This window comes from Sceloporus occidentalis, unplaced genomic scaffold (assembly GCF_023333645.1).
Source record: "Sceloporus occidentalis isolate IW3139 unplaced genomic scaffold, rSceOcc1.0.p SCAF_5, whole genome shotgun sequence".
Lineage (NCBI taxonomy): Eukaryota > Metazoa > Chordata > Lepidosauria > Squamata > Phrynosomatidae > Sceloporus > Sceloporus occidentalis.
In genome coordinates, this window is record NW_028316985.1 from 18,694,411 (window position 1) to 18,721,946 (window position 27,536).

The following is a 27,536-nucleotide window of genomic DNA, read 5'->3' on the forward strand; positions in this document are numbered from 1 at the left end:
ATGAAATGGTAAAGGTTCATTTCAATGGATAAAATGTCACCAAAAAGTGTAAAAACAAAACTAGCTTTGAGTTGCTTGTGTGTATAGTTGCAGTGTCATGATTCTTTCAACCAACAAAACCTATGCTTTTTTTCTGATTTGTTTTCTTTTTACACGTCCACTCCTCACAGCAACAGCAGCACCCCCATGCATCTGTTAATTTTCATTCCGGAGCATGGAGTTCCCAGAGTTGGTCAAAAGGGGGTTAACATGCAACCTTGGCTACAAAGTTGGGATGCTTAGCATCCTTTGAAGTCCTTGTTATTTACTTTTTCCATTGAAGGTTGTTGAAAGAGCAATTTCTGAAACAAACCTAAAAACAGAAAACGTTCAATTCATTCTATTTTTATGCTGTTCAATGTATTACCTGGCAGAGATGTTTGTCCACAAATACAGATAAGAATACAGCATGCAGTTTGCAGGCATCCGTATAAATGTTCTTCTTTTCCTCTCCAAAATCAAATTGTTGTAAAAGTAAGGTAGTGATTGATGATCAGATAGTTAAACTATAGTAGATATTAGGAGACAACAAGAGAAGAAATTTATGGGTTTTAGGAAGAGTAGAGAATAAGTGTTGGCTCAAGAAAAAACAACTCAGTTCTTCATGCTGACATTAAACATTTCAAAGAAGTCCTAACAGCCAAATTCCTGGTCACTTACATGTTTTTGTGGTGGCATTTATTTATAACAAAGATGAACTTGCATGGGAGATATACAGTTGGCACTCTTTATCCACGGATTTTTATACACAGATTCAAGCATCCATGGCTTGAAAATATTCAAAAAAAGTGTAAATTTCAAGTATCAAGCCTTGATTTTCCCATTTTATATAAGGGACACCATTTTGCTATGCCACTGTATTTAATGAGCATACACAGATTTTGTTATTCACGGGGGTTCCTGGAACCAAACCCCAGCATATGACAAGGGTCCACTGTATACAGGTAGGTGATCTAATATAGACTTATGTGAATTTCACTTTAAGATGAAGGAGTTGAAGGGAGATGGCCAATGTTATGTTGTGTTGTGTTGTGGACTGTATTGGAAATGGGCTGGTAGAGACTGAAGGATCAGGTTGATCTACAAGGTGCAGTATTATATATTATATATTGATCTGAAATTGTCAATAAAATAATATTTTCATACTGCACAATTAAACCTTTCTCCCTTGGCATTTTGTGCCTTGAAAATGCTGAATATTGTTTCAATCTAACCAAGAGTTCAGTGTGGTCATTTCTAGAACAAAACTACATAGTGAGAGCTTTGACTGCTGTGGCCTCTACAGTACCTTTTCTAGTGATTTAAGATTTTTCTAGTGAATTAAGAAACCATTAGCTACTATACTGTGCCTAACATCTTTTCGATCACTGTGCAAACATTAACTAAGACTTCATCATTAATTATAGTTTAATTGAGGCTATTTTGTCTCAAGAGAGATAAGCCTAGAGCCTTTTGCTAGCAAAAATCAGCTCTACATATGACAAATGTGAAGTTGTATAGTATCTGGATTTCCTAACCCCACTCCAACTAATGTTACTAACTGTTCTCTCATGTGAATCAATAACCTGAGGCTTTATTCTTCACTGGGGAAAACTGCTGCAGTTACATTGCAGCTGCTGACAGATTTAAGGTCCCAGTGAAACTGCTGGAATCTATGTGGGAGTTCGGCTGTCTCCTTGGTCACTGTATATGATGTCTCTTTTACTGTGTGACCTTCTCAAGTGAGTTATTTGCTTGGCATCTTATCATTATTCCAGGCATGTACAAACTCTGTGTATGCGCATGTGTGTGTTGTTTATTTTAGAGTTGCTTTTAATTGCTGCTGCATATAGGGTTTGCATTTCATGTTCTTATCATCCAAAGTCCATCAGACCTCCCAAGTATAAAGAATTTCCAGATCTCAGGAGCATTCCTTTTTCTGTTTCCTCAAACCACCTCTCTCTCTTCATCAAAGGGTCTTTTTTTATTGCTCAATAAATTGAAGGCAACAGAGCCAATCTGATGTAGTAGTTTGAATGCTGGTCGTAACTCTGGAGATCAGGGTTTCAATCCCTGTTTGGTCATGGAAACCTACTGGGGTTTCATATGCACTGCAGAAAAAATCCAGTTTGGCACCACTTTAACAGTCATGGCTCAGTGCTCTATAATCCTGGGATTTGTAATTTTGTGAGATATTTAGACTTCTTTATCAGATAGCTGTGGTGCCACAATAAACTACAGATGCCAGGATCCCATAGCATTGAGCCATGGAAGTTAAAGTGGTGTCAAACTGGCTTACTTCTGCAGTGCAAATGCAGCCTGGGTGGCATTGGGCAAGTTGCACTCTCTCAGCATCAGAGGAAGGGAAAGACAACCCCCCTCTGAACAAATCTTTCCAAGAAAACCTTGCGATAGCTTTGCCTTGGGGCACCATGAGCTATATTGGCAAAGGGAGTTCAGTTTTTTCTAAACAGCTGCCCTGCATGGCACTTGACAAACTATTTCTGAATTTAGATGAATTTCAAAAGCAAGAAATGTGCCGCAGGGAAAAAATGTAAACCAGAATGCCTGTTCTTATACACAGTGCAAAGCATTGCAGGCTCTATGATATTCCTTAATTTGACACAAGTTCTTAATTTATGGGGCTTGTTTCTATCCTATCTCCCACCGCCTCATGTACTGGGTGATTGAAAGCTGTCAGTACCAGAACAGCCTGAGTCAGGTAGTAGTGTTTAACTGTAGCTATATAGTACTATAACTAAGGGCAAATCTGCACTTTAAAAATAATGCAGTTTGATGCCACATTAACTGCCATGACTCCGTCCTACAGAAGCCTGAACAGTTTTGTGAAGCACCAGCACTGTTTGGCAGCAAAGACTGAAGGGCTTCAAGAATTACAAATCCCAGGATTCCATAGCATGGAGCTACAGCAAACTGCATTATTTCTACAGTTTAGATGCACCCTATGTAATCAAATACCAGCCGAGTCCAGATGTCAAATAGCTTTTTGGCCTGTAACATTCCTGTGTTGTTAGGAAGGGAATGTGATTTGTAAATTTCCTCTTCACTTTTGGGAAAGGGCAGTGATCATGTTGGAGGTTGCTGTGGTCCTTTCTGTTACGAGTCTTTCAGTAATACAGTCGGCCCTCCACATTTGTGGATTTGACTTTTGCAGAGTTGATTATTTGTGGATTTGATTAATTTGTTCTCTCAAGGAATCTCACGGTCCTCCGGAGAAATTCTTCTGGAAGATGACCATAGAGTTGTGCTGGGTGACTTAGAGATTCCTAGAGAAAACACTTCTTTAGCCATTTGTTGGTCCTCCACCATGATTCTATGGTCAACCTTAGGCAGATGTTGGCCATAGAGTTGCGCTGGAGGTCCTAAAGTTTCCTATAGAGGCGCTCTCTTGGGTAGAAAAAAAGCCAGTGGTTTTATTTGCGTTTTTTTCCACTTTCACGGGGGTCCTTGAGAAACCTACATTTCCAGTCCATTGGCTTCAAGCCCATTCCAGATTTGGGATTCCAGCCCAGGAGCTAGTTTAATCTCTCATGCAGCAGAGGCTGTCTAGCTCAGGGTTATCTGTCTCTTGCTGTCCTTGTCAGTTTGTCTCTTGATTGTTTCTGTTGTCATGCTTAAAGGGGGGGAAAAAAGACTTTGCAGCCCAGAGGAAGCTCACAGACTGCAGGACATTTGGAAATGACAACCCATGGACTTTGCCACATTCCCTTTTGCTCCCAAATTATTTGATATCGTTTTAATTCTAAGCAGAATTAGAGCAGGGAGAGTAGTTTCTATGGCAACACTTTCCTTTTGCCTTTGGTCTGACTCATTTCAGACAATTACTCTCACGCTCCAGGATTCACAGATGTGATAGAGGAAGAGTCATGTGCTGGGCTTTCAACTTTTCGCTTTTAATTTCCTCTCCTTCCTTTCTCTGGGATTGACGCTGATAATAGTCCCCATCCTTTTCAAATGTCTATTTGCAGTGCATTTCCTCTGTGAGTGGAGCTGTTTTGGGAGCCAAAGTGGGCACTGCTATGGTGCACCTCTGTATACATAGGACTTCTAATATATAGGACATATTCTACTTCTGCTGTATTTAAAGGCATCAATCGGAGTATGAGTGCTAGGCCTTATATCCTGGTTATGTAGATAATGCATTGCCTAGGTTTGCACTATTTTTGTACCCAACTATATTGTTTCTGTGGATCTTCTCTGCATGCAGACTGCAGCAGTTGATAATTTATGCAGTGATTTGGATGGAGTGGCTATGCAGTTTTTATACGTATGCATACAAATATGTCATGTTCCAGGCTTGTAAATAACCATTTGGCTGGTTGCTGGTAAAGAGTAGAAGCAATGAAGCCTTTTTATTAATGATTTCTGATAGAGCACCTGAAGGATAAAAACATTGTGGTATTGGTTGTGGATCTTAATATGGTTTACTAGGGTACTTAGTAACAAATAGGCTGATGAATAATAAATTGAATAAACTAGATCAGCCATGAAACCCACCGGGTGACCTTAGGCAAGTCACACACTCTCAGCCTCAGAGGAAAGCAATGGCAAACCTCCTCTGAAGAAATCTTGCCAAGAGAAACCCATGATAGGGTTGCCTTGGGGTCTCCATAAGTCAGAAATGACTTGAAGGCACACAACACACACAGTACATTTTTCTGGATTAAGTCATAAACAGCCATGATTGAACACACATTAATATATCTCAAGTATTTGAGTAAATTGAAACATAAGAACCCATAGTACATTATACAAACCTCAGAAGAGCTCTGTTGGATCAATCTGAAGGTCAATATAGTCCAGTGTCTTGTTTTCCAGCGTAGCCCACCATAAGGCTTTGAAGAACAGCATGAAGGCAATAACCCTCTCTCACTGATGTTCCTAAGCAACTGGTGTTTAGTGCTGTATTGTGTATGAATGTGGTATTTTCATATAGCCATTACGACTAGCAGCTATTAATAGATCTAATCTTCATGGATTTATCATAATCTTTTAAAACGATCTAAGATAGTTGCCATATTACAGCAGGAAAATCCATAGCATGTTTGTAAAATTCCATAGCATCTTTGTGAAATTATTGCATATTTGTGTTGGGTATATTTATCTTTCTTTATTCTAACAGAGCTATGCTCTGTGATTACACAGATCAGCATAGTAGCAGAAGAATATCTTCCTGCTGCTTTGGGTTTGGGTGTTATTTTCTGGCTCTACTAGTAAGCCCTTACCATTTTTATCAGCTCTTCTCTCTTTCTGTTGCACTGGATGATCTTTGTGGTCTCTTCCAACTCTATGATTCTATGAGTTGCCTCAGTTCTGCTCAGAACTCATGCTATTTTAAAATATCTGTGCAACATTTTATGGTTTTATTCTGGCAGTGGTATTTGCAGAATTTGCGCCTTCACATGCTTCAAGAGCAGATTGTAGACTAAGCATGTGTACTAGTGAGGATGTGTGAAGTACATAGGAAAATATAATTCTCCCGTTTTTTTAAAAGATGCTTTTTAAATAATGAACCAAAGGGGGGGAGATGAGCGCAGCACTTACATCCAATACAATTATTCTATTTGTTCCTTAAACATATGGAGTTTCCTTCTGCTGTGTGATTTGTTCATCTCACCCAGTACTGTCTATTTCAATGGGCAGCATCTGTGCAAGTCCTCAGGAAGAGGTCTTTCCAAGCCCTGATACTTTTTTCTAAAGGTACTCGATATTGAACTAGGATGTTGCTCCTTCCCATGGGGAAGAGGAAGGAGTGTGGACAGGGTTCCAGAACTTATGGTTCTGTTAATATTGATGGCAATGCTGTGTTGACAAACATGAGCCATTTGAGCTGTAGCTGTTCCCATGTAACATATGTTAAAAAGAAAAGTAAACCTGGGGTTCTCTATAATACTTCTTCGTAGTGCTGGGACTTACTACAGTTTTTCATTGTAAGGGCCACGTGGCTTCAGGGAAAATATTTTCAGTTTCTAAGCAAGTAGATATTGCTTTCTTTGTATCCTTCATATCCCTGGTTAACCAAGGATTACCTTTGGTTAGCCTAAAGGCTAGCTAATTTATATTGAACCTTGTATCTAAATTTGGATCCAACCAAAAGTACCATTATATGCCCCTGTCTCAAATGGCCTGGATTTGTTCAAGCCATAGAATGGCAAAATAATAGCCCTGTTTGTGGAGGAGAGCTACCCTTTTAGAAGGCAGATGGTCTGTGGGGGTTGGAATTGTCTGTGACAGCTGAGAAATGACAGTTGAGAAGATGAGAGAAAGGAATATTTGAAGAGCAGCTGCTCACGGAAAGGCAAAAGAGGGACAGAGCATGATGATGATGATGATGATGATGATGAAAGAAAGAGAAAACAAAAAAGAGTCAGAAAGGTACAATCCCATATGCTGGAAGTGAGAGATCTGAAAGTACAATTTACATTGAAGGGGGATGGATCTATACATGCATTTTTACCACTGTCCTTCTAATGGTTGGGAAATAGAAGGAAGGCATATAAATATGATACCACTGACTATCTTCACTGTCCTCCTCCAAACATGTTCCGCCCTTCCTGGAAAAAACAATATGGCATGTGGAATTGGACACAGTACTCCAGATACAGCCTGACTGATGGAGAATAAAATAGATTTTTACTTTTTCTGACATGATAATTATTGTTCTATTGATGCAGCTTAATACCACATTAACCTTTCTTTTTCATCTTCATCATGCTGCTGTCTTTAGTTCATAATTTAGACTATAATCCTAGGGTCTTTTTCACATGCCTTGGTAGATGTTCCCGTGCTGGAAACCTTCACTGAGGGATAAGAGAGATTCAACCTGTGTTATTATTCTTTTGCTGTAACAAATCTACCCTGTTTTCTTCAGAGGGATATGATTTAATCAAAATTAAGCAATTGGCTTAGATTTATTTCTGATTTCTTCAGTGTCTTGTGTATTGGGGGATATCACACTTATATCAAAAACCTTGTTGTTCTTATGCAATTCCTACAGGAAATTTCCAGTGGAGTGGGAGTGTATTATTTCCACAAAATAAATTTAAAACATAGGGTGCTTAGGAAAATACATTCTTTATTATTATTCTAAAACAACAAGCCAGAAATATAATATACCTTCAGCTGCTTTCTTTTTAAAAAAAAACTTGTTCTTCCTTAAATTCTAACAGAAAGAAAAAGGATTGGATGCACCATCTGTCCATCCCTCTTGCCACCCTCCCCAGGAACTGTGCCTACCTCTGTTTTCCTGGGTCTTTCTATTAGAGAGATACATTTTCCCTGGTTGCTGTATTGACCTACCAATGCAGGAGAGCACATTTCTTGTCTATGGAACCTTTATTGGTAGAATTGTCCTTCATTGTGGCTTCTGGCCAACTACCAAGAGCCATTTTTGTTGTATCTACTTAGCTATTTGTTATCTGCACCTGAAAGTCTGGAGCAAACAAAGAGCATTTTCACAAGTGATATTGAAATTTGTATTGAAATTCTATGCATGCAAATTTCTGCAGTAATGTCACATGTGCATGCATTATGAATGTTAATATTGCAACATTTTCACATTTCTAATTAACTTCAAATCACTTTTTATTGGAACAGGTCAAGCCAGTAAAGCAGGCTGTTTCATTTTCAGTGATGTCATGGGCATCTGTTTTTAAACCTGATCTGTTTATACAAAGAGATCTTTTTAAAAGCTTTACTTAGATTATTAGAATTAATAGCTGGATAGTTAGAGACTTCTGTTTGAAGTTACGACAGCTGTTTCTCATGTTAGACCATGCAACAATAATCTTTCAAAGTGCCACATTAATAAGAAATGTGCATTGTTTTTATTGTTTGTGAAAATACTTTTTGTATATACCAATTCTAACACTGGTGTCATCATATCACTGATCTCCTGGGGAAAAAATCTCCTTTACAATATGCTACACGTCCATGCATTTCTGGTAGTGTTTTTGATTTATTCTAAGTACTTTGTTATAGCCATGCATACTAGAAGGATTATACCAACTCTGCTGAAGGGCCCCACTGCTGAGGTATTTATCTTCCCAGTTCCACTTGAACAGCAGTTCTGAACCATTCTACATGTGAACTTCTATTCTTATGGAATATGTGGTATGAATTTGGAAATCTCAACTTTGCACTCCCCATGGCTACAATAAGTACTAGCAGCATCAGTTCAAGAACAATGATATTCTAAATTCTTGTGTTCTCAGCATGTAGATCTTGGCCAATGTGGTAGGAAGATGATGAAATGTAAGATATTTTAAATCAATTCTGGGAGTCTTAGAACTTCCTAGACCTAAGTCGAGAGTGGTAAATTATTTATGCTCTAGAACTCCCAATCACAGCTGAAGGCACAGGTTCCCAGTGAGTTCAAGAGGACATTTTTCAGATCGATTTATTGCATTTTCCAGTCACTCAAGAATTTCTCCATAGGCAATTGTACTCCCAAAATGTTCCAATATCTTTGGAACCAACCAATATCCATTCATCATCCTCTACTTTGTTCAACAAACTATTTCTTTGTCCCTTCACATACTTCCCTTTTTCATATGTGAATTTCTAAATATGGAAGTATCAGGGTCAGCTCAATACTATTTCAATGAGAAATCAAAACAAAGTGTAAGGTTGTAACTAAAAATACAAAACATGGAAAACAAACTATTATTGGCAACAAGGGAAACGTGTCATAGGTGAAAATAGGGGATGGGAAGAGGAAGGGGATTTTCCCTTCTCTCACCTCCTTTTGATATTTTTTCCCAGTGCTTCTCATCCCCTAAATACACATGCACACAGCATTTAATTTGTGCAAACGTCATCATTATTCCTTACAAGTAAAATAGAAATCTATAAATATACAGCTCTGACATAAGTCCCATTTCAAGTATGATTGTGCTGTCCAGTATGTTACAGAGGTAAGTTCCTTTGGGAAGATAAAGACAGTAACACTGGAGTCATATATCCAGCAAGCAGAATGCTAATACATTTTTGCTGGGTATATAAATAGTAGGAACAATACAGACATAGACACACTGGATAGATTGCCCATCAGCCTGGGATAAAGCAGAAGTGGAGCTGGGTGTTTGGAGGAACTGCAATATAAAGATGGTATATAATGAGACAGTCTTTATCCTCCATTTGTGGATTTGTTCCTTGCATTGATGTTGACTTTCTTCACATGCCTCATAAACTGAAACGCCACAGTCAATTTCCCACAGTGGCCTCCCTGAAGTTCCATTGGATTTTTTTTCTGCTCAAGAAGTATGTTCATATATATATATTGATCTGGTAGTCCTTGGCAAATAGCATGGGGAAAAGGTTGATTGTTGCTCCCTGGATGGAATATCAAGTCTTTCACAGTGTTCCTGTTTGCTGACAGAGCATTTGGGCATGAATTAAAAGGCAGTGAGCACTGCTTTTGTTCAGAACCATCAGGAACAGCCAAAGAAAGAACTACAGATCATCTAAAGGCATCAAAATATCCCCCCCCCCAAAAAAAAAAAAGAAGAAGAAGAAGGAAGAACTCTGATGACCTGGTCCCTGCCCAACTGGGCTCTGCTCCTGAGTTGCTGGAGAGATATTTCAGAATCTGGGCCAGCTGCCAGGTTGTTTCACGACTGCAAGGATCACAGTATCCACAAAAACTGCGGCTGCACGACCTCTCGTGTCATCTTCCTATCCCAGGAATACCCGCTGTGACGGGCTAGAGCAGGTTACCATGGCAATATGTACTCTCCCCTGGAGACAACACTTTATCCCACTTTCACTGATATAAAATGAGTCCTTATGTAGGTTCTCCTCCTCCCCCTGAACCTCTGCCATCAGTTTGAAAAGAGATGAGACTAATGTGAAGTGCTGAAGACCTGTTAAAGATATTCAGAGTAAAAATGGTCAATGAGTAATGTGCAAATGCATGTGCTCAGATATTTTGCCTCTGTGTGTCTATGTACATTCATGTATAATGTCCATAGATGTTTCCCAGAACATTAATATTATCCATATTTTAGTTGGAATCTTATGTGGGTTCTTGGTATATTAACCCACAAGTGAAAATATTATATGAGTGTCTGTACCAGCAAACTGTTTGTGTGAGGAGCTGACTAACATTTTCAGATCCCTGAACAGCTTCTCCTTTCTTCCATTTTACACAGATCCTCATTGTTTTTTCATTCATATTTCCCCAGTCCTCCCCATCTGATCATTGCAGTGCATATGTGGAACCACCCATATGGCTACACTGAGGATTCCAGCTATGATCTCCAGCATATCTGACATACTTGTAACCATTTCCATGCTCCTCCCCAACATACTCACTAAGGAGATCAGAAAGACTGCTCTTCTCTTAAAGGCTCCTAGGGACTTCCCGAAAGTAAAAAGGTGTCATTTTTGTCCCATTTACTTTCACTTTATTTTCACGTTATTTCTGGTTTGCAGAAATGTCGTGTGAAAAACCTCCCACATTTGCAGGTTTTTTCTACTTTAAATCTACTTTAAATCCTGTGCCTGAATGGGATTCCTCCAATGTGATAAGGTCCCTAGAGACCACTTTTGCCACAAAAACTGTAAAAGCCTTTAGATTAATTCTCCAATGTCTTGGGGAAAAACATTTTTCCTTTTGCACCATGCACACTAACTTTCCCAAAGTAAATGCCTTTAGCATTCATCCATGTTCCCTCACCTGTCCCATCTTTCCTTTTCTAGTATTTTTAAATGATCACTGCAGGATTCATAAATTATCCATATGAGGAGGGAAAGCTGGTACATTTTATAGTGTTTAACAAATATGAATGTACAGGTAGTAAGCAATGGAACACAGGTATGTATAGGAATGTTTGTATACATAGATAGGTAATCAGCTTGTGTTTCTCCCAATCGGTTAATATGTGGACCAGGGCACATGCCAGAGTGTGTGTATGAAGTACTGCTTTTTATTCTAAAAAATATTCATTCCTTTCTAGTGTTCCATGTAGGAAAGTCAAGTTCTTTGTTGCTGTAATGCACTCATTTATATTGATCCTGGAGTTGTGAAATGAATTGCTTTAACCAATATAGCTGGCGGGAAGGAGCAGATTGCCATCTGGTAATGTCAGTGACCCCACTCACAGTGACCCGTGAAGTTTAGTTGTTTTAACAGGATTTGGCTTGATGCCTTTGGCTGCTCATTTTGCTTGCAAAAGGTTCTGTGATGTTATGGGAACTTGCAAAGAAGTCAAGAAGTGAAGGAAGGATGAAAAGTATGCCAGGTTGCCTGAGTTCCCCAGATGAGATCATCGACAGGGAGTCTTCTGCAAAGAGGAGAAGTGATGAGCATTTGAGGTCTGACTACAGTCTATTCCCCTGGAACTATGTGAGAACAGATGGAAGTGAGAGGAACCGGAACCAGAGGCAGGTATACTGACAAAGCATATTTGACTAATTGAACAAAGAGAAAGCAACACAGTCCATCTGTATGTCTGGGAAAAGCCAAAACTGCCCAGGCCATAGGCCTCTGTTGTATCCTGCTCTCTTCTGCCACTGATTTCCAGATTCATGCCACAGAGGAGATCTGCTTTTGTTCCTCATGTTCCCCTTCGGTATCTCCCATTAATGGCTGTCTCTTCTTCAGTTCCCGATGGTACTTAGCCATGAGGGATGCATAAATACAACCATAAGCTGCTGCCACTACCATCATGATACACACAATACCACAAACCACCCCAGCTATGATGACTGTGCCAATGGCTCGCCGCACACTGACAGGCCGATACCTTTGCTTCTGGGGGCAGCCCACACTGGGCTCCTCTTCTGCTTCAGGACTTGTTTTAGGTTTGGGAGCAGATGTTCCCTTACTGCAAGGAGGGCCAATATTGTCCAGTACAGTAGAACTGTTCTCATCCTCCAGCTGGGAACAGTAGTTAAACATCTCCATGGGCACCATGCGCATATCCTTCCCCCGCAGCTCCTTAGGAAGAGTACATGCCAGCTGGTCTATCTTTCCTCCTATCCCACAAAAAAAAGTGTACTTAGTACTTATTTTAATGTCAGGCCATACTATATTCAGTGTAGTAATTTACCTCAATACAGGTATCACGACTGAAGACTTTAATAATATACAGGGATGGTTTCCACTTCTCTAAGCCATTATAGTATATTTATATTGCAGAATTAAAGAATGAATCATTGCTAAAACAAATATTTACTTCTGTATAGTCAGCTAGATTTTCTCTTCATTTTTTAAAAGTGGTAAACAATAAAGAATTGGAACAATAAAAATAATTAAAATAAAGTGAATGGCAAAAGGTAAATTACAAGCAATAATCATGTACCACCATGTAATTAAGAAAAAACATACCAGAGCAATGCTCAGTTTACACACTCACTGCAAGCCTTCAAAAAAAAGTAATGTGTTCAGCAAAAGGTAAAAAGTAAGCTATAATGGTGCCAGGTAGACTTCATTGGGTGAGCCAGTGTGTGGTAGTAGAATGAATCTTGGACTATAATTTTGGGGGACCAGGTTTCAAGCCTCCAACCTTGAATAGGCCATATTATCTCAGCCTTTAGGGAAAGGCAGTGGCACACCTCCTCTGAATAAATCCATTTAAAAAAACTACTATAGGTTTGCCTTGGCGTCTCTGTAATTCAGAACAGACTTGAAGATACACACAATAACAAGGGTTCATTGCACAAGCATTCCACAGCATAAGTAGCACACCTCAAAGGTCCTGTTTCTTGTACCCTACCTCTGGACTTTAGGTGGCCTGGACACACAGCAGGATAAGTACAAAAGTGCATATACAGGAGGAGGGGGGTATTTAAGGTTAGCTGGTGTGAGGGTTTTTTAGTGCTAAGATCTAAGACTAGTTAAGAAACAAACTGACAACTAGAGTGGAGGTGGAATACTATGTGGTCTGTCTATCCACTCCCAACAGATATTCTATCAGCATCATTTTGGGCCAACTTTTCAATAGCAGCTCCATGTATTACAGTAATCTAATAATGTATGAATGGCCAGCTCTGTTTTCTTCAAGTCTGCCTGCATATGAAACATACTAGCTTAAACTTGTAAATAGTCATTGCTGTCATATGAGCTTCCAAAGCAGTACTAGATCCCCTTGTTGCAAACCTGTATTTTTATGAGGAACAACTGTGGAGTAGTGGTTTGGGTGTTGGACTAGGACCCCGGGAGACCAAGGTTCAAATCCCCACTCAGTCATGGAAACCCACTGGATGGCCTTGGGCAAATGACACTCAGCCTCAAAGGAAAGCAAAGGCTCTTCTGAACAAAGCTTGCCAAGAAAACCCCATGATAAGGTTGGTCACCTTAGGGTCACTACAAGTTGGAAACACACAAACTAACAACACCTTGTCAAAACCTGGGAGCACTCCTGTTCCTTATTTGACTGATCCCAACCAACAATGGTTCCATCTCATCTGGAATAAGTTTCTATATATTGATCTAGATTCAGTCCCTCACTCCACCTCATACAATTATTCACATTTTGCACTGTCTTTCTAGTTCTGAAAACACTTCAGCCCAAAAATTGGCTATGACCCTTACCAAAAATGATAGTTCTCCCAGCTTATAATTACATATATATTGTGGATATGGAAAAATTACAAATAAATGGGTAGATCTGGAGCAATTTGGGATATGTCTGAATTAAAGCAAGATTACTCAAATATGGACCAAATTCAAACATGAACACTCTTGATTTAATGAAGACAGATTTAATGTGTCTCCATTAAATAAAGTGTGTTCAAATTTCTCTAAAAAAGGATATATTTGCCTTCAAGCTTTCCATATAAGGAAAGAAGAAAGGGAGAGAAGGGGCATGTTTTTGTGAATGATAGATCCATCTTCTGTTATTAGCAAATGAAGTTACCATGGCTTTCATGCTTTGAAGGAGTGATGCTGAAGTAATATATCAGAGCAATATTCCAGTGCTCACTATTATTTTATGGTTCTTATTCCCAGGGATAGGAATCTTTACCATGTTTTTGTAGCGTCTATGATACCTGGGGGAGCATGGCATTGAGTGCTTCTTTGCAAAATGCAATCTTTCTCTGTCACTGCCATATCCATTATCTCATCCATCCTGTTGCACTTTTTGTGAGTTTGATGCCAACTGAACAGAACACAAAATCCTGAACTCTTTTTAAAGTCATAATAGCTCGAAAGGTCTCTACCTATTCTTCTGAAATTCTGCATGTTTCTCTCCTAGGAACAATACTCTGGCATATACCATTTTCATAAAAATTGTCAGAACATTAACGAAACACAGAGAAGGTAACAAGGAGTGAACATCCCCATTCCAATAACAACAATAACAACAACAACTGTGGAGATTATTGCACTGCCAATTCCCTGCTTTGATAGACATAGGTTGTAATTGTAATGGACGGATCTTATCAGACATCCCCATACTGGGCAGTAGGGAGCCCGTATCCAGTCCAAGCTTCTCCAACAGCTTTTCAAGAACTGGAAAATCACATTCTTGAAAAGCTGCAGGAGAAGCCTGGATTGGATATGGCTTGCCTACTGTCCAGCCATGGGTCTGTCTGATAAGATCCATCGGTTACGGTTAAAACCCCTGTCTATCCCAGCAGGAATTGATGGTGTGATAATCTTAGAGTATTGTTTTATAATATTAGATCGATTAACGAGGGCTACTTCTATACCATATTAATTTTTCACAGCAACTGCACACAGAAAACCTAGTAAGGATAACTTTATCCTGTTCCAGAAACCTCTGCAATATAAACCCTCCTGCCCAGCTTTTCATGAAACTTGGTAGGCTTGATCCTCCCAGAAAGGACAACTAGCCATGCAAATTCCATCCAGTTTTGCCAAGAAACAAAAGTGATTGGCAATTCCTTTAGATAATATATAAAGACATGTAGTACAAACATTCATGTACCTATGCTTTGCAGTTTGGCAGATGGAATGCCCTCCTAAGTGGCTGGTATGCTTACATATTTCATCTAATTCTGACAAACAGAAAAAATTACAGTCCCCTTTTATTCCCAGTGATAGTGACTAGGAAATATAAAGGTTTTAATTTCCAGATCAAGATTCAGATTCACACCAAAAACAAAATTAGCTGGCCTTCTAATTGATCTGAGCTGAACTGGCCTACAGGCATACCTCAGTTAGCAAAGCCTCTAATAAAGAAGCTCCTTTTCACAAAGTCTCTTTTTGCTCACATAGCCCTGCATCTTTTCCTCCTTGTCCTCTGTCTAGCTGGAATTTTAAACAGCATTACCACTGCAAGGATGTTGAAGGACTGGAGAAACACAGATGTTCAGTTGCCAAGTTGCAGCAGCATGTCTGAAGTAAACAGTGCAATAAGGTTTGAGCTAGGAAAGAATGGGATATTACTCAGCCAGTCCTAACCTAGTTGTCTGTGCCTGCTTACAACAGGCAATGAAACTGCAACTGCCTCTAGAGCATGAGTGAATAGCAAAACAAAGGGAAAGTGAATTAACTTGCCCTCACCAGCTATGCCCAGCATATTATAAACACATAGATCTATGATTTTGGCCACCATAATGGAAGTCATAAGAAAATGGAGGTAGTGAAAGAAAGACAATGCATTTTGGACAGAGCTTTCAAGTGGTCTGAAGAAGTTTCAAACATGTTTGTTCACTTATGCGAGGCATACTTTAGCTGGTTGTTTCATTTCATGTGTGCATACTGTTTGTTTTGAATAAAACTTGGGTAAAACATGTTGAATTGCTCTTTTTTCTTCTTCTTTTTTGTGATATAGGGACCTATCCCTGTTCTTTCCTCATTATTTCTACCTCTGGTACCGATTTTGCTGTTAAAAAACATGATGTCCAGGAACACAACTACTTTATTAACCTAGGTATATCCATATTTTCTTAGTTGCCAGATTGCAGTACCTACTGAATCGTGAAGGAAATGCAGACCCCTACTCACAATGTTGCAAAGAATAACCTATTTGAAAGTCAGGGGACATTTGTTTAGCTGTCTGAGGACTTAAGTACAAGACATGTAACAAGCTAAAGTTATAGAGATTGTTCACTTCATGGAATATGCTGCTAGTTCTTAAAAATGACAGTTTAGACATGCTGTCTGTTTCCACTTCCCAGCCTTGGAATCATCAAAAGTGTTTGTGTAGGTCTGTTCACAATGAGTAGGAAGGTTTAGACCCCAACAGGTCAATCCTTTGAACAACCTGCAGCTAGAGTAGGAATTCTCTTAATCATGAAAAGAGATAAATGGTTAGTTTTTGTGGGTTTTTCGGGCTATGTGGCCATGTTCTAGAAGAGTTTCTTCTTGATGTTTCGCCAGCATCTGTGGCTGGCATCTTCAGAAGATGCCAGCCACAGATGCTGGCAAAGCGTCAGGAAGAAACTCTTCTAGAACATGGCCACATAGCCTGAAAAATCCACAAAAAACTATGGATGCTGGCCATGAAAGCCTTCGACTTCACAGATAAATGGTTGTTGCCCCAAGAGATCGCTCCACCTCCACTGCTTTTTGTTCAGTACAGTGCAAGGAGGATGTTTTTTAAAAAAGGCTCTCATTTGAACACAAATAATTAAAATCACTTTTTAAAAAAAGATGACTAGCCAGTAGCAAAAAGTGTAGCAGCAACTGTAAGCACAGGAGATGGTGAAATAGCATCCAGTAATATCAAACACTTTGCCAATTAATTGACTCAAAAGGTTGCTGTCAATTAACACATTACCAGTGACATTTGAGACACTGATACCCTGCCTTTACAGAGCTAAGTGGTGAATCCCTATTAAGAGATTAGAGGCCATAGTTTTGCTGTGGGCATCTTGCATGTGAAGAATACAGCTATGTTCACATTGTACAAGGTCAAAAACCTAGCCATAGAAGACAGCCACTGGTTATTAACCCTGCTTTGTTTAGCATTTGCATTAACTTAAAACTTCCTCTTAATGATCACATTCCATGTAATTCTCTTTGCACTCTAGCAGTCTATTTTCTAATGTGATGATCTGCAATCAGTGAGTTCAAAAATTTCAAAATGATCAAACTTAATGCCCTTCATATCTTGGGTACCTCAAAGTAAATCTACTTCTGGGAGGCTGAGTGACTGTCAACCTCTGCAAAGACAACAGTGGCTGAGAAAGTACTTGCAACATAAATTACAACATACTTACTGTGCCTTAACACATCAGATTTATAATACATTGTGACTATTAATGGTCCAAGAACTAGAGTTTAGGTCAGCCTCATCTGTCCAAATTGTTTCCCTTTTCTGTCTAGTTGTTTCTTTCAAGCTCCCTAAAAACACCAAAGAGTAGAAGTGAACAATTTTCAGCATTAATAACTGACTCTTTCTTCAATAGTACTTACCTCGATAAGAGAACCATTCCATCCAGTATTTGAAATCTCTGAGATTACAATCACATTCCCAGGGGTTGTCTCCTACTTGTAACTGCTGCAGGCTGACTAATGGCTCAAAAGTTACCCTGTCCAAATTCTGCAGCCGATTTGACCTGAGAGAGAGCCAACGGAGAGAAGGGAGGTCATCAAATATGCCTGAAGGTATTTGAGCAAGTCCATTGATGGAAAGATCCAGCTGACGCAGAAGAACAGTGTTCTGAAGAAGCTCTTTATCCAAATTCCTGATGCTGTTGTTCCTCAGTTGTAGTTCAGTGAGGTTCACTAAGTCTCTGAAAACATTCTCAGGAAGTTGGTCCAAAAAGTTGTTGGAAAGATCCAATCTCTGGAGAGCAGAGAGGTTGGAAAAAGCTTGTTCTGACAAGGTGCTCAGTTGGTTGTTGAGGAAAAGTAAGGTCCTAGTATTTGAAGGAATGTCAAAAGGGATGGATGAAAGACCCAGGCCACTACAGTCCACCTCCAGAGTAGCACTGTTGCACTTGCAAGAGGATGGGCAAGCAAAGAGGGACTCTGCTGCACAGAATGAAAGCCAACAGGCAAGCACTACAGAAAATGGAGAACAAATGCATATTAAAACATTCTCCTTGACTATATCCACATACAGTTTCATTTATGAATGTTGCCCAGCATGGAAGTCAGTTGCAGAAATATGATCATCCAGTGAACAGAATCCAGTGAAGTAACAGCCAGTGAATAGAATCTATTTCCTGACCCAAATGATAGTATGTTCTAGCTTTACTTTACCCAGTTCTAGCTTTACTTTACCCAGTCACTACTTTATTTTTCCTTATCTATTTAGGTGAATCCACTTTAAAAGAACAATCACCTTTGCCCTCTTAAAATAATATTATAAGACTGGGAACCAAATGAACTTTCGAACAGATGAGTTCTTTGCTGCTAGACGAATTCCTGCCATGTAAGGTTCCTTTCACCTGTTAGGTAGCAGGACTAAGGAGTAAACATCCTTATAATATTGTGAGGGGGAAAGGTCATTATACTCCAGAGGGCTTTGCTCCTCTAATGTTGTAACACCATCATAGATAAAATGATGTCAAGCAAGATTGGGAGACAATTCAGACCTTGTACAGACAACAGACAAGTCTTTCTACAATTTCAGTTTCCATAAGAATTGGTTTTGTGTTACTTATTTACCTACTTTTAAGATACACTTTAAAGTACAAGTTATTATTTGGTGTTTTCTTGAGAATGAGAATCATAGTGGAGTGGGATGACTTCAAGTCCAGCAGTTGCTTTACTTAAATGTATGTTTTGCTTCACATGTCAAAGACACTGGTTGCATGTAAATTACCAAAGTATAGTTTGAGCATTTATCTAACACCATCTAAAGGTCAAGAAGGGATGTAGGGCAGCCCTTAAAAAGTGTTGCACCATTTTCTGAAGGTCAACAAATACTCAAAGGTCAGAACACAGCATGCGGTAAATTCCAAAGACATGATTCCCCCCCAAGGGAAGGTACTGCCTCTAGCTTCCCACAAGAAATGACAGAACTATAACAAAAAAGGGTTCAGCCTGTTTTTAATTACCATAAAGATGAATAAATGTGCTCCATGGTTACCCCTCTTGATCTGCATTTGAAAAAGTATGAATTTCAATCTGTTTCCATTTTCTAAACACATCATAGATTTTGGATTTGGGTGAAGTCCAAAGCTACTAAATATGAATATAAACTTGAATGTTGATGGCTCTAAGTTTTGTTTCTATCCCCTTTGTTATTTTAGAATCTGAAATTTAGATACTTTATACAATACTTCCATTTGTACCTGATCGCTGGCATTATTTCAGTGAAGTGATATGGTCATTAAAATATTAAAGTTCCAAAAAGAGGAACTTTAATCTGTAGGATTATTCATAAATGTGTTCCTCAAAATTAATGGAATTCTTATCTGTGTAGGTTTACAGGAGATTCTGTTTCAGGCTGCTATACCACCTTTCATAAACCAAAATAGGAACAAAACCAGAGAGCTCAGGAGTGTCCTTTCTGAGACCTCACAGCTGCCTTCTTACCAAGCAGAGGTCATGGTCAACTCTATAGATGTCACAAAAGATGCTATGTACCATGAAAGGAGATTCTGTTGGCACTAGAGCTGATATTGTCTGGCCACAAGTATTTAATTCCCCTTGAGGCCTCTCACTCTATGGAGCAATGGTGATGCTTGAAAGAACAAGAAGGAAGGGAAAGTGACATGAATCGTTCAAGTGATCCTGTCTTTCTTGGATGCTTGACAGAAGTACCATATTAATAATACAGTGACATCTGGGATGATGGGAGAACATTTAGCTGCTTTGTGTAGAGAAAGGTGAGAATATATCACGAAATGCTATATGGGAGCCACTCTTCAGTATTCATTTAATCAAATGCTTTCCTGTTTGCTAGCCTCTGACTTTGCTCCTGTGCAATACTGTTATTAGTGCAGTTGTACCTCTGCCTCTTCCAAAGACCAGAGTGCATGATGTGCTCAGGAATTTAATTTATACCATCAAAAAGGGTGGCCAAGAGAGGGAGGGTCCCCATATACTGCTGATGAAACATAGGCTCCAACTTTTATCAGCTATCCAAAAATAATGGTAAGGCCTGGGTATGATTTAGTAAAGACACAGGGGAATATATTCAGATCTTAAAAGCCATTTTATTTGTGGGTGCTCAACAATGCAGCTAGATAGTTTTCATCCCATGAAAAGCCATGGTAGCTACTAAACAATAGTTTAAGTGAAATATCCAGCGTACTGTATGCTCTTATGTCAAAGAAAGGTAATGTTACTGTGTGAGATGCTCAGAACTCCAGTAAAATGATCCGGCAATATAAGATTAGACAAGGGCTCAGTGGCATTTAGAGTAAATAATTTATAACAGCTGTCTAGGAGGCAAGAGTGTATAACAAAAGCAAGACTTCTGGGCAAAAGGAACTAATTCCCTTAGCAAGTTTCATTGACATCTAGCATCCTGACCTCTAGTCACACATTTGGAAGGAAGTCTCTACCTCCTGCTTAGTTTAACTGCATGTATCCTCACTAATGAAGACTTTTCACAATGCACTGCAAAGACTGCTTGGTGGTGCACTGAAATACACTTAACTTCCCTTTTGCTTCCATTGTTCTTAGTTTGAAGTCTTAGTTTGATTTGGTACTGTAAAGATGGGCAAGATAGATTCATTTGGAGGCTATTAGTTGAAAAGAGAAATTGGGGTGTGCATGCAGACTTTTTAGTGGGCACATCAGTGTTCCAGTGTTGTTGGGAGTGACTTAAATATTTATTTAGGCCTGTTACAGACTGCCAAAATAAAGCTGCTTCGGGTCTCTTTGGAGGTATGCTATTTAAATTATACATGGGTCCTAAGAGTCTGGAGGTCGCGCCAAAGCCACACTCCATTCCTAAGCACTGGAGTGCAGCTTTGGTGCAGCTTCCAGATTCTTAGGATACATGCATCATTCAAACAGTATACCTCCAAAGAGACCCAAAGCAGCTTTGTTTTGGCAGTCTGTAAAAGGCCTGAGTCTCATTAGATATCACATTTTACTGACAGCACACTACCAGAGTCACTACAAGTAGCAGTTGAATTGAATTGACCCAACATAGGTTGCTTCACAAATGACGCCAACTGTTCTTTTGCCTTTGACATCTGTAAAACTTTGGAGTATGAAAAGTACAGTCTGTAATGTAGGGAGAAACTGTTTATTGAGAAATTATGTCTTTAAATTAAATTATGGCCATTTAATTTAAATGGTCTAGTGGACACACAGACCATTATTAATAAGTGTGTATTAATAAGTGTGTAATAACTCAATAATAAGTGTGTCTTTTCAGATGTGCATTATTGATCACTCATCCTTAGTACAGAATAATGTGGCATCTAAGCTTTTTCCCCCTGAAAATATGAGACTTTCTGTACAGTACAAAACAGTGGTTGTGGTTAGTTGTATTTACGAGAACAGGATATCATTTAAAATGACTAATGTGGGTTTGTGTTATGTGGACAATGAAAAGTTTAGAAAATTGTGAAAGTTTGGGGAACCTATTAGGACTCACATGGTAGCCACAATTTTCTTGTTCTCAAGTTCACTCGGCCAGAAGCCCTAAGTACATATTATTGGTTTAACCTGTGAAAACACTGCAATTTCTCATCTGGGAATTACGCTTCTTGTCATTCATTATATTTTAAAAAGTAAGAATTAGATCAGGATTATCATTCTCTTCTTATTGAAGGAAAAATACTGGTTATTCTCCACCCTCCACTGTCTCTTTTCTCATTATTTGAGAATCAAAGATTAGCCCCCCTTTTTCACAACAAACAGGACAATACTTACAGCTAGTTTCTTTCCATCTCAGGGAAAGCCTGTTGCTGCACCAGTAGCCTCCACTCTGAGACAACATGATGGGTGCTCTTTTCCCCACGGTATCTTGTGACTGCCTGCCAGACTGGCACACGTTCTTGCCGGACTGACCAACAATTTGGCTAATCTAGAAGACAAAAGCAGAGCAAAATGCATATGGCTGTCAGATATCTAACAGAATCATACATATAGGTCTGGAAGAGACCTCAGTAAAGCTGACTAGTAAAGCTGGCATCATTACAGTCTTCTTTAAGAAGGTTGTTTAAAATGGCCATCGTGGATTAACAGGCAGTAGGAGTGCCTCCAGGGTGGTGCTAGGTGTGCATGCTGCCTGTAGGTTTTCTAGAGCTTTCCCAGAAACTGTTCTAGTATATCTATAAGCAGTGGTAGGCATTGTACCTGGACACGCTTCCCAGTCACTTAGGGAGGAGTGGGGAAGGGTGAGTTGCACTCTAGATAGCAAATATATGATCAGCCCTACCTCATATAGAATTATAGAGGTGGAAGTGACCACAAGGACCATCCAGTCCAACCCCCTGCCATGCAGGAATACACACTCAAAGATTCCCAACACATGGCCATCCAGCCTCTTTTTAGAAATCTCCAAAGAAGGAAATGACATCACACTCCAAAGAAGTGTATTCCACTGTTGAATAGCTCTTACCATCTGGATGTTCTTCCTAATGTTTCGGTAGAATCCTTCCCCCCCCCCCCCCTGTAGTTTTAATCCATTGTTCCTTGCCCTAGTCTCTGGAGCAGCAGAAAACAAGCTTGATCCTTCTTCAATACGACACGCTTTCAAATATTTAAATATGGCTATCATGTCCCCTCTTAACTTTCTCTTCTCCCAGCTAAATATACTCAGTTCCCTAAGCCACCCCTTAGGGCAAGGTGTCCAGACTTTTCACCATTTTGGTTGCTCTCCTGAGTATGGTAAAAACTAGATCTTAAGGTACAAATGACAGAGATCAGGAATAGTCAAAATGTATTGAACAAGGAATGTTCATGGTGCTTTTAAAATGGCTAGATTCATGAAAGTCTATCAAATTTTTACAACATGGCAGTGTACAGGTGTACATATATGTTTAAAAGGTAATAAAAAGGTATGTCTAGAGGTGAATGGGAGGGGCATAAGTATAGGTTTTTGTGGTGTTGGTCATGAAACATATAATAAATGATATCCATTGTGTCTCTTAACATTTTTGTAATAATATTTGACATTAAAAATTGCAATAGCAGTAAACATGCTACCTGGAGGGAGTATTGCATTTACAAAAGAACCCTTTTGAGAGTTGAAGCAAAGCATTGTGTCTGCAATAGAAATGCTTTCTTGAGAGAAGATGTGCAGGTTACAGGCAACAAACAAGAGACAAACATGCATTTATTGTAAAGAGTGGAAGTAACTGTGCCAAAAAAATCTCTGGTACCCCCTTTCCTCTCCATACTTACCATGGATAGCTGGAACTTTGTTTTCAATTGCTTCCCCAATTGGGAGTTGCTGTATAGAAGATGGGAAAGCCCTCAAGAGGATAATTGTGCCTGTTTTTCATGTGGAGCATGTGTGCAAGTGAAGTCCACAGTAGGACTGATATGCCATTTATAGTATTTCTTATTGGAAGCTTTATCCTAACCACATTGAAGTAATCCTCTACTTGGATCTGTTTTTCAGCTGCTGAAAATACTGCTCTAGTCTTTTACATATTTGAACAGCAGCTTCTCAGTAAGTGCTACCTTGTTTGTTAAGTACAAATAGGTTGTACGGGGTCTTCTGACCTTTCATTAATTTTCAGTAAGAGAAGTCTTAGTCATGTTTAAGCCTGCCTGTAAACTAAACTTTCTGACTTGAATATAACTAATCCCTAGTATGTGCAAATATTCATTTGGAAGAGGAATCACGCCAGGGGTCAGGTCACCTTATAGCTCAGTGCTAGAGCAGTAGCTATTAATGAAGAAAGTTCCAGCTCCAATAATTTCTAGTTATGTCTGGGGAATACTAGAGCCACTGCACGTTAGTGTAAATTATACTGACTTTGACGCACCTTCCACCTCACTCAGTATAAACTTCCTGTATTCACTATTTGATGACTGCAACATGAAATGATGTTGCATATGAGACTGAACAATATTGGACCTAATGTGACAGAAAGACCTTGTGTTTTCAAACATAATGCTTTTGAATAGTTCACATATTCATCTGACAGTCTGCAGTAATCAAGTGTACAAAAATCAAGAGAGGTGTATCTGTGTCAAGTGCTGCTAGGATTACTTTACACCTTCCAAGCCTTCTTTACATGCCCACAACATTCACAAGAAGTTTTAAAAATAAGGCTAGGTGAGCCCTAAATATGCCACATAACCTAGCAATTCTCTCATAGTTAGCTGTAGTGCGACACTTGCATGGTGTGGTTTTCAGGGACCAAATGTGCTGAAACCAGTGCTTTGGAGCAATGCCCCTAGGACCAAGCTAGGTTTTTTGGGAGCTGCAAAAGTTCTTTGCCGCTTCATCCCTTCAGGGTGGCAGAGGGGATGTAATTCCCACAATGGGGATGCCCATCATGAATGTGAGGTGTGGGGAAGGGAGCAAGGAAGGGAATGGGAATTTAATTATGCAGCAGCTGGATTCCGGAAGAAGCAAAGGATGGGGTTGTCAAGTATTGGAAGAATGACAGGAATTAGATTTTAATTTAAAAGAGGTGTGTGGATGTTCACGTGAGTGTGTGCGCACATCCTCAACTGAAACCATCAAGATGACCTGTTTTGTCCCCTGGTAATCATAATGAAACGCCATGACAACAGGTCCTCCCCCTTGCCTTTCAGATGCCCAAAGCAGTAGAGGGGATGCAGGCAGAGGGGGGGTCTCCCTTTCAGGAAAACCTCACTGACAGCTCCTCGTCTGCCTCTTTCAGGTTCATTTAGGGGGCAATTTTGCAACTCCCTCACCCACTGCTGGCTCAGGTGGACAAGAAAGACCCCTAGAATCAGACTTCCTTCCCTCTTCTCCTCCCCCCCCCCCCCCCATTGCTCCTGGAAAATGTTATGTCTCCTTTTGGCTTTATTTTTAGATTGGTCGAATATGCCTGAAACTCAGTCCACATCCATCACTTTCCCTCCCCCCCCCCCCATTCATTTATTTTGATGGGCAATCAAAATCCTCCCAAAGGCTCTTAAATTCACACAGTAGAGAGGGCGAGAGGATTTGGTGTGGTTCCTGAAAGCTTTTGAGAGAGAGAATCTGGCACAAATACACCGAGGGGAAAGATATTAGGAATATTTACAAAAGATTTGCTGTTGTTCCCCTCTCACAAACACACACACATACCATCTTCCTCCCCAAATCTGACTTGGAATGTGTCCCTCCACTTCCCTGCAAAAGGCAAAAGCTTCAAGTCCTTTTGTGCCTGCCAGAGCTGGGAGCTCACATCCAAGGCTCTTAACCATGCATTCCTCTTCCATCTCTTCCGTTTTTAACAATCAAGACAAAGCAGAAGCTTTTACCTGGAGATGTTCTCCTTCCCTGCCTGGTCTCTGTCCAAATTCCACCTTCTTTCCTCTCTTTCTCTGCCTCCTTAATTCCCAGCAAAGAGGCTTGCTTCTCTCCGAGTCTGTGTCCTATTTAACTCCCCTACCACACAGGAACCAGCAGCAGAGTTAAGCTGACAGCCACAGAGAGACTTAGCCGGCTGCTCTGGATGGCTGGGCTAGAGAGTTGATCAATTTCAAATCCTGTTGTGGAATGATCCCGTCCTTTCCCTGAGATATTAGGAACTGCCTGCCACTCGCTTTGCCTGCTTCATTCCCACTCCTACTGCTCAGCTTTGGCTGTGCCTGGGTTGTTGCTGTCACAAGCTGACTCTGATGCTATCGGTGACCCACCTGTATTGCTCAAGTGCAAACAAAGGGATGCTTTTCAGAGGGCAACTTAAGTCTCCTGGCTGTGTTGAGAACTTTAAGGCAGAAAATGTCTGTATTACCAAAAAAAAAAAAAAAAAAATGCTAGAAGTGAAGGCTATCAGGAAACTATGTTATCCTCTAACCTGGAAACTCTTTTCTTGATCTTATTTAACTGATTGCTCTTGTTATCAGTTCTGCTTCACCTAACACACAGTCATCATTTGAAAACTGCAGCATTATGACAATTTGCCTCTTTGCACAGGTCATTGCAGAATTGCACATTACACTGAACACAATGATTTCCAGTGGAATCTATTAACATATTCACACACATTTTGTTTATCATTACACCACAATAAAAACATATGACACACACAAATTGAAGGAAGAGCACTCTGCATGGTCTCTATATCTTCATTATACCTGTATTTTTGGAGTTAAAAATAGATTCCAGGGTTGAGTCTTGATAAAGCTCAAAGTAAGCTACAGTGTGGCCCATCATAGTCCTTGCCCCCATTCAAATGCCATGATACTGCTATGAAACATTTGAAGAAATAAAAGCAGAGGCTGCTTCTGAGCATGTGAAAGGGACATTTGCTGCTACTACTAAGAAACTACAGTCTTTCTCTCTCTGAAACCCACATACTAATATATCTCTGATCAGACAACATGGCTTCCAGGTTAGTAACAAATACAACATCCAGACAGTTGTCAGCTTCATCATATTTCTCTGTAGCAACTTAACATTATGCTTTCTAAGTTACCATCTTTTCCCTAAAAAGTTGCTATAAACTTTTTTCAAAGGTTAAATCTTAAAGTGTTCAGATATAACAGCCTATCTGGAGCATGTTATATGTAAATCGAAATAGTTTGGAAATGCCAATATTCCACTATTATAGTTAATATATGTTTCCTTCCATCATCAATATTAGTGTATCTGTCATACATTATTGCTGTTATGTTAACTTTTTAAAGTGAATACAGCATTATAATGATACTCATTGCTTTCTAACATACATGTTAGAAACAATGAAGACATCCAATTTTTGAAATCTAGGTAGTATTAGAATTATACCTTCTCTAAACATGATCAAATGCTTATTCAATGACTGGAGAACTGTGGTTCCAAAACTGTGCAGGAGCATCCCGCCCCCCTTACTGGTTTGAGAATCAAAGAGTTATCGTTCATGTTCATGCTTCACTATCATCTTTTGGAAGATTCATCAAAATTAATGTAACGGAAACAAAATATCTTTAATATCTGTGGTTTTAATATCCATATGACACGAAGAAATTCAGCTAGGGTACCCTTGTTCTGGAGTACAGTCCTGAGAAAAGATGCACCGGTTGAATGTCTGTTCATCATACCTTGAAGGCAGGTTAAGGAAAGAGTATAAGAATTGACAATCTTTTTCTGTTGAGGTCTGTGTTACATTTGAGATAATTCTCATATGCTGGCTGTGTGCAGGACAGGAACCATCACACACTTTAACTTTCCTTCTCTCTTTAAATTCATCACTACCCCACACTCACTCTATATAACTCTATCCAATCATTCATTTTCTCATGAGCATGCACACTTTCTGCAAGTGCTGGACTGAAAATCCCTCAAATTCCTGAAAATATATTATTCTCTCAATCCTCTTATCTCTTTTTTTCCCTTGCCACCTCACTTTTGCCTTTTCCCCTCTGTACTTGTGGGTTCTCTAGCTCACATTGAGCTACATGCTGCTGCCACAATGAGAACAAGAGAAACCTGGAGAAAGGAGATGCATATACAAATGTGGAGGCCCAACTATGCAAGGGGAATCCAGAATATCTTCTTGAAGGCTGCTATACTGCTGTAGCCTATGTGCTCTGTGGTTAGACCTCTGTG

General features: G+C 39.6%; 2 protein-coding genes across 10 annotated transcripts in view; one reads left to right on the forward strand and one right to left on the reverse strand.

Annotated features, from left to right (window-relative positions):
* Nucleotides 1-27,536, forward strand: part of LOC149311722 (voltage-dependent calcium channel subunit alpha-2/delta-4-like) — a 204,090-nt gene that overhangs the window by 110,283 nt on the left and 66,271 nt on the right. The gene's annotated exons all lie outside the window — the stretch shown is intronic.
* Nucleotides 7,178-27,536, reverse strand: part of LOC149311723 (leucine-rich repeat and transmembrane domain-containing protein 2-like) — a 63,542-nt gene continuing 43,183 nt past the window's right edge. For 3 of the 4 annotated variants that reach the window (XM_089527758.1, XM_089527760.1, XM_089527759.1), the window contains 3 exons: nucleotides 21,743-21,896; nucleotides 17,372-17,962; nucleotides 7,178-12,018 (listed from right to left, as the gene is read on the reverse strand). In XM_089527758.1, the coding sequence (XP_089383884.1) occupies nucleotides 11,567-12,018; nucleotides 17,372-17,962; nucleotides 21,743-21,809 (1,110 nt within the window). In that variant the 5' untranslated portion in view covers nucleotides 21,810-21,896 and the 3' untranslated portion in view covers nucleotides 7,178-11,566. Of the gene's footprint in view, nucleotides 12,019-17,371; nucleotides 17,963-21,742; nucleotides 21,897-25,264; nucleotides 25,376-27,536 lie in introns of those variants that run through there. The other variant, XM_089527761.1, reaches the window with a different exon arrangement.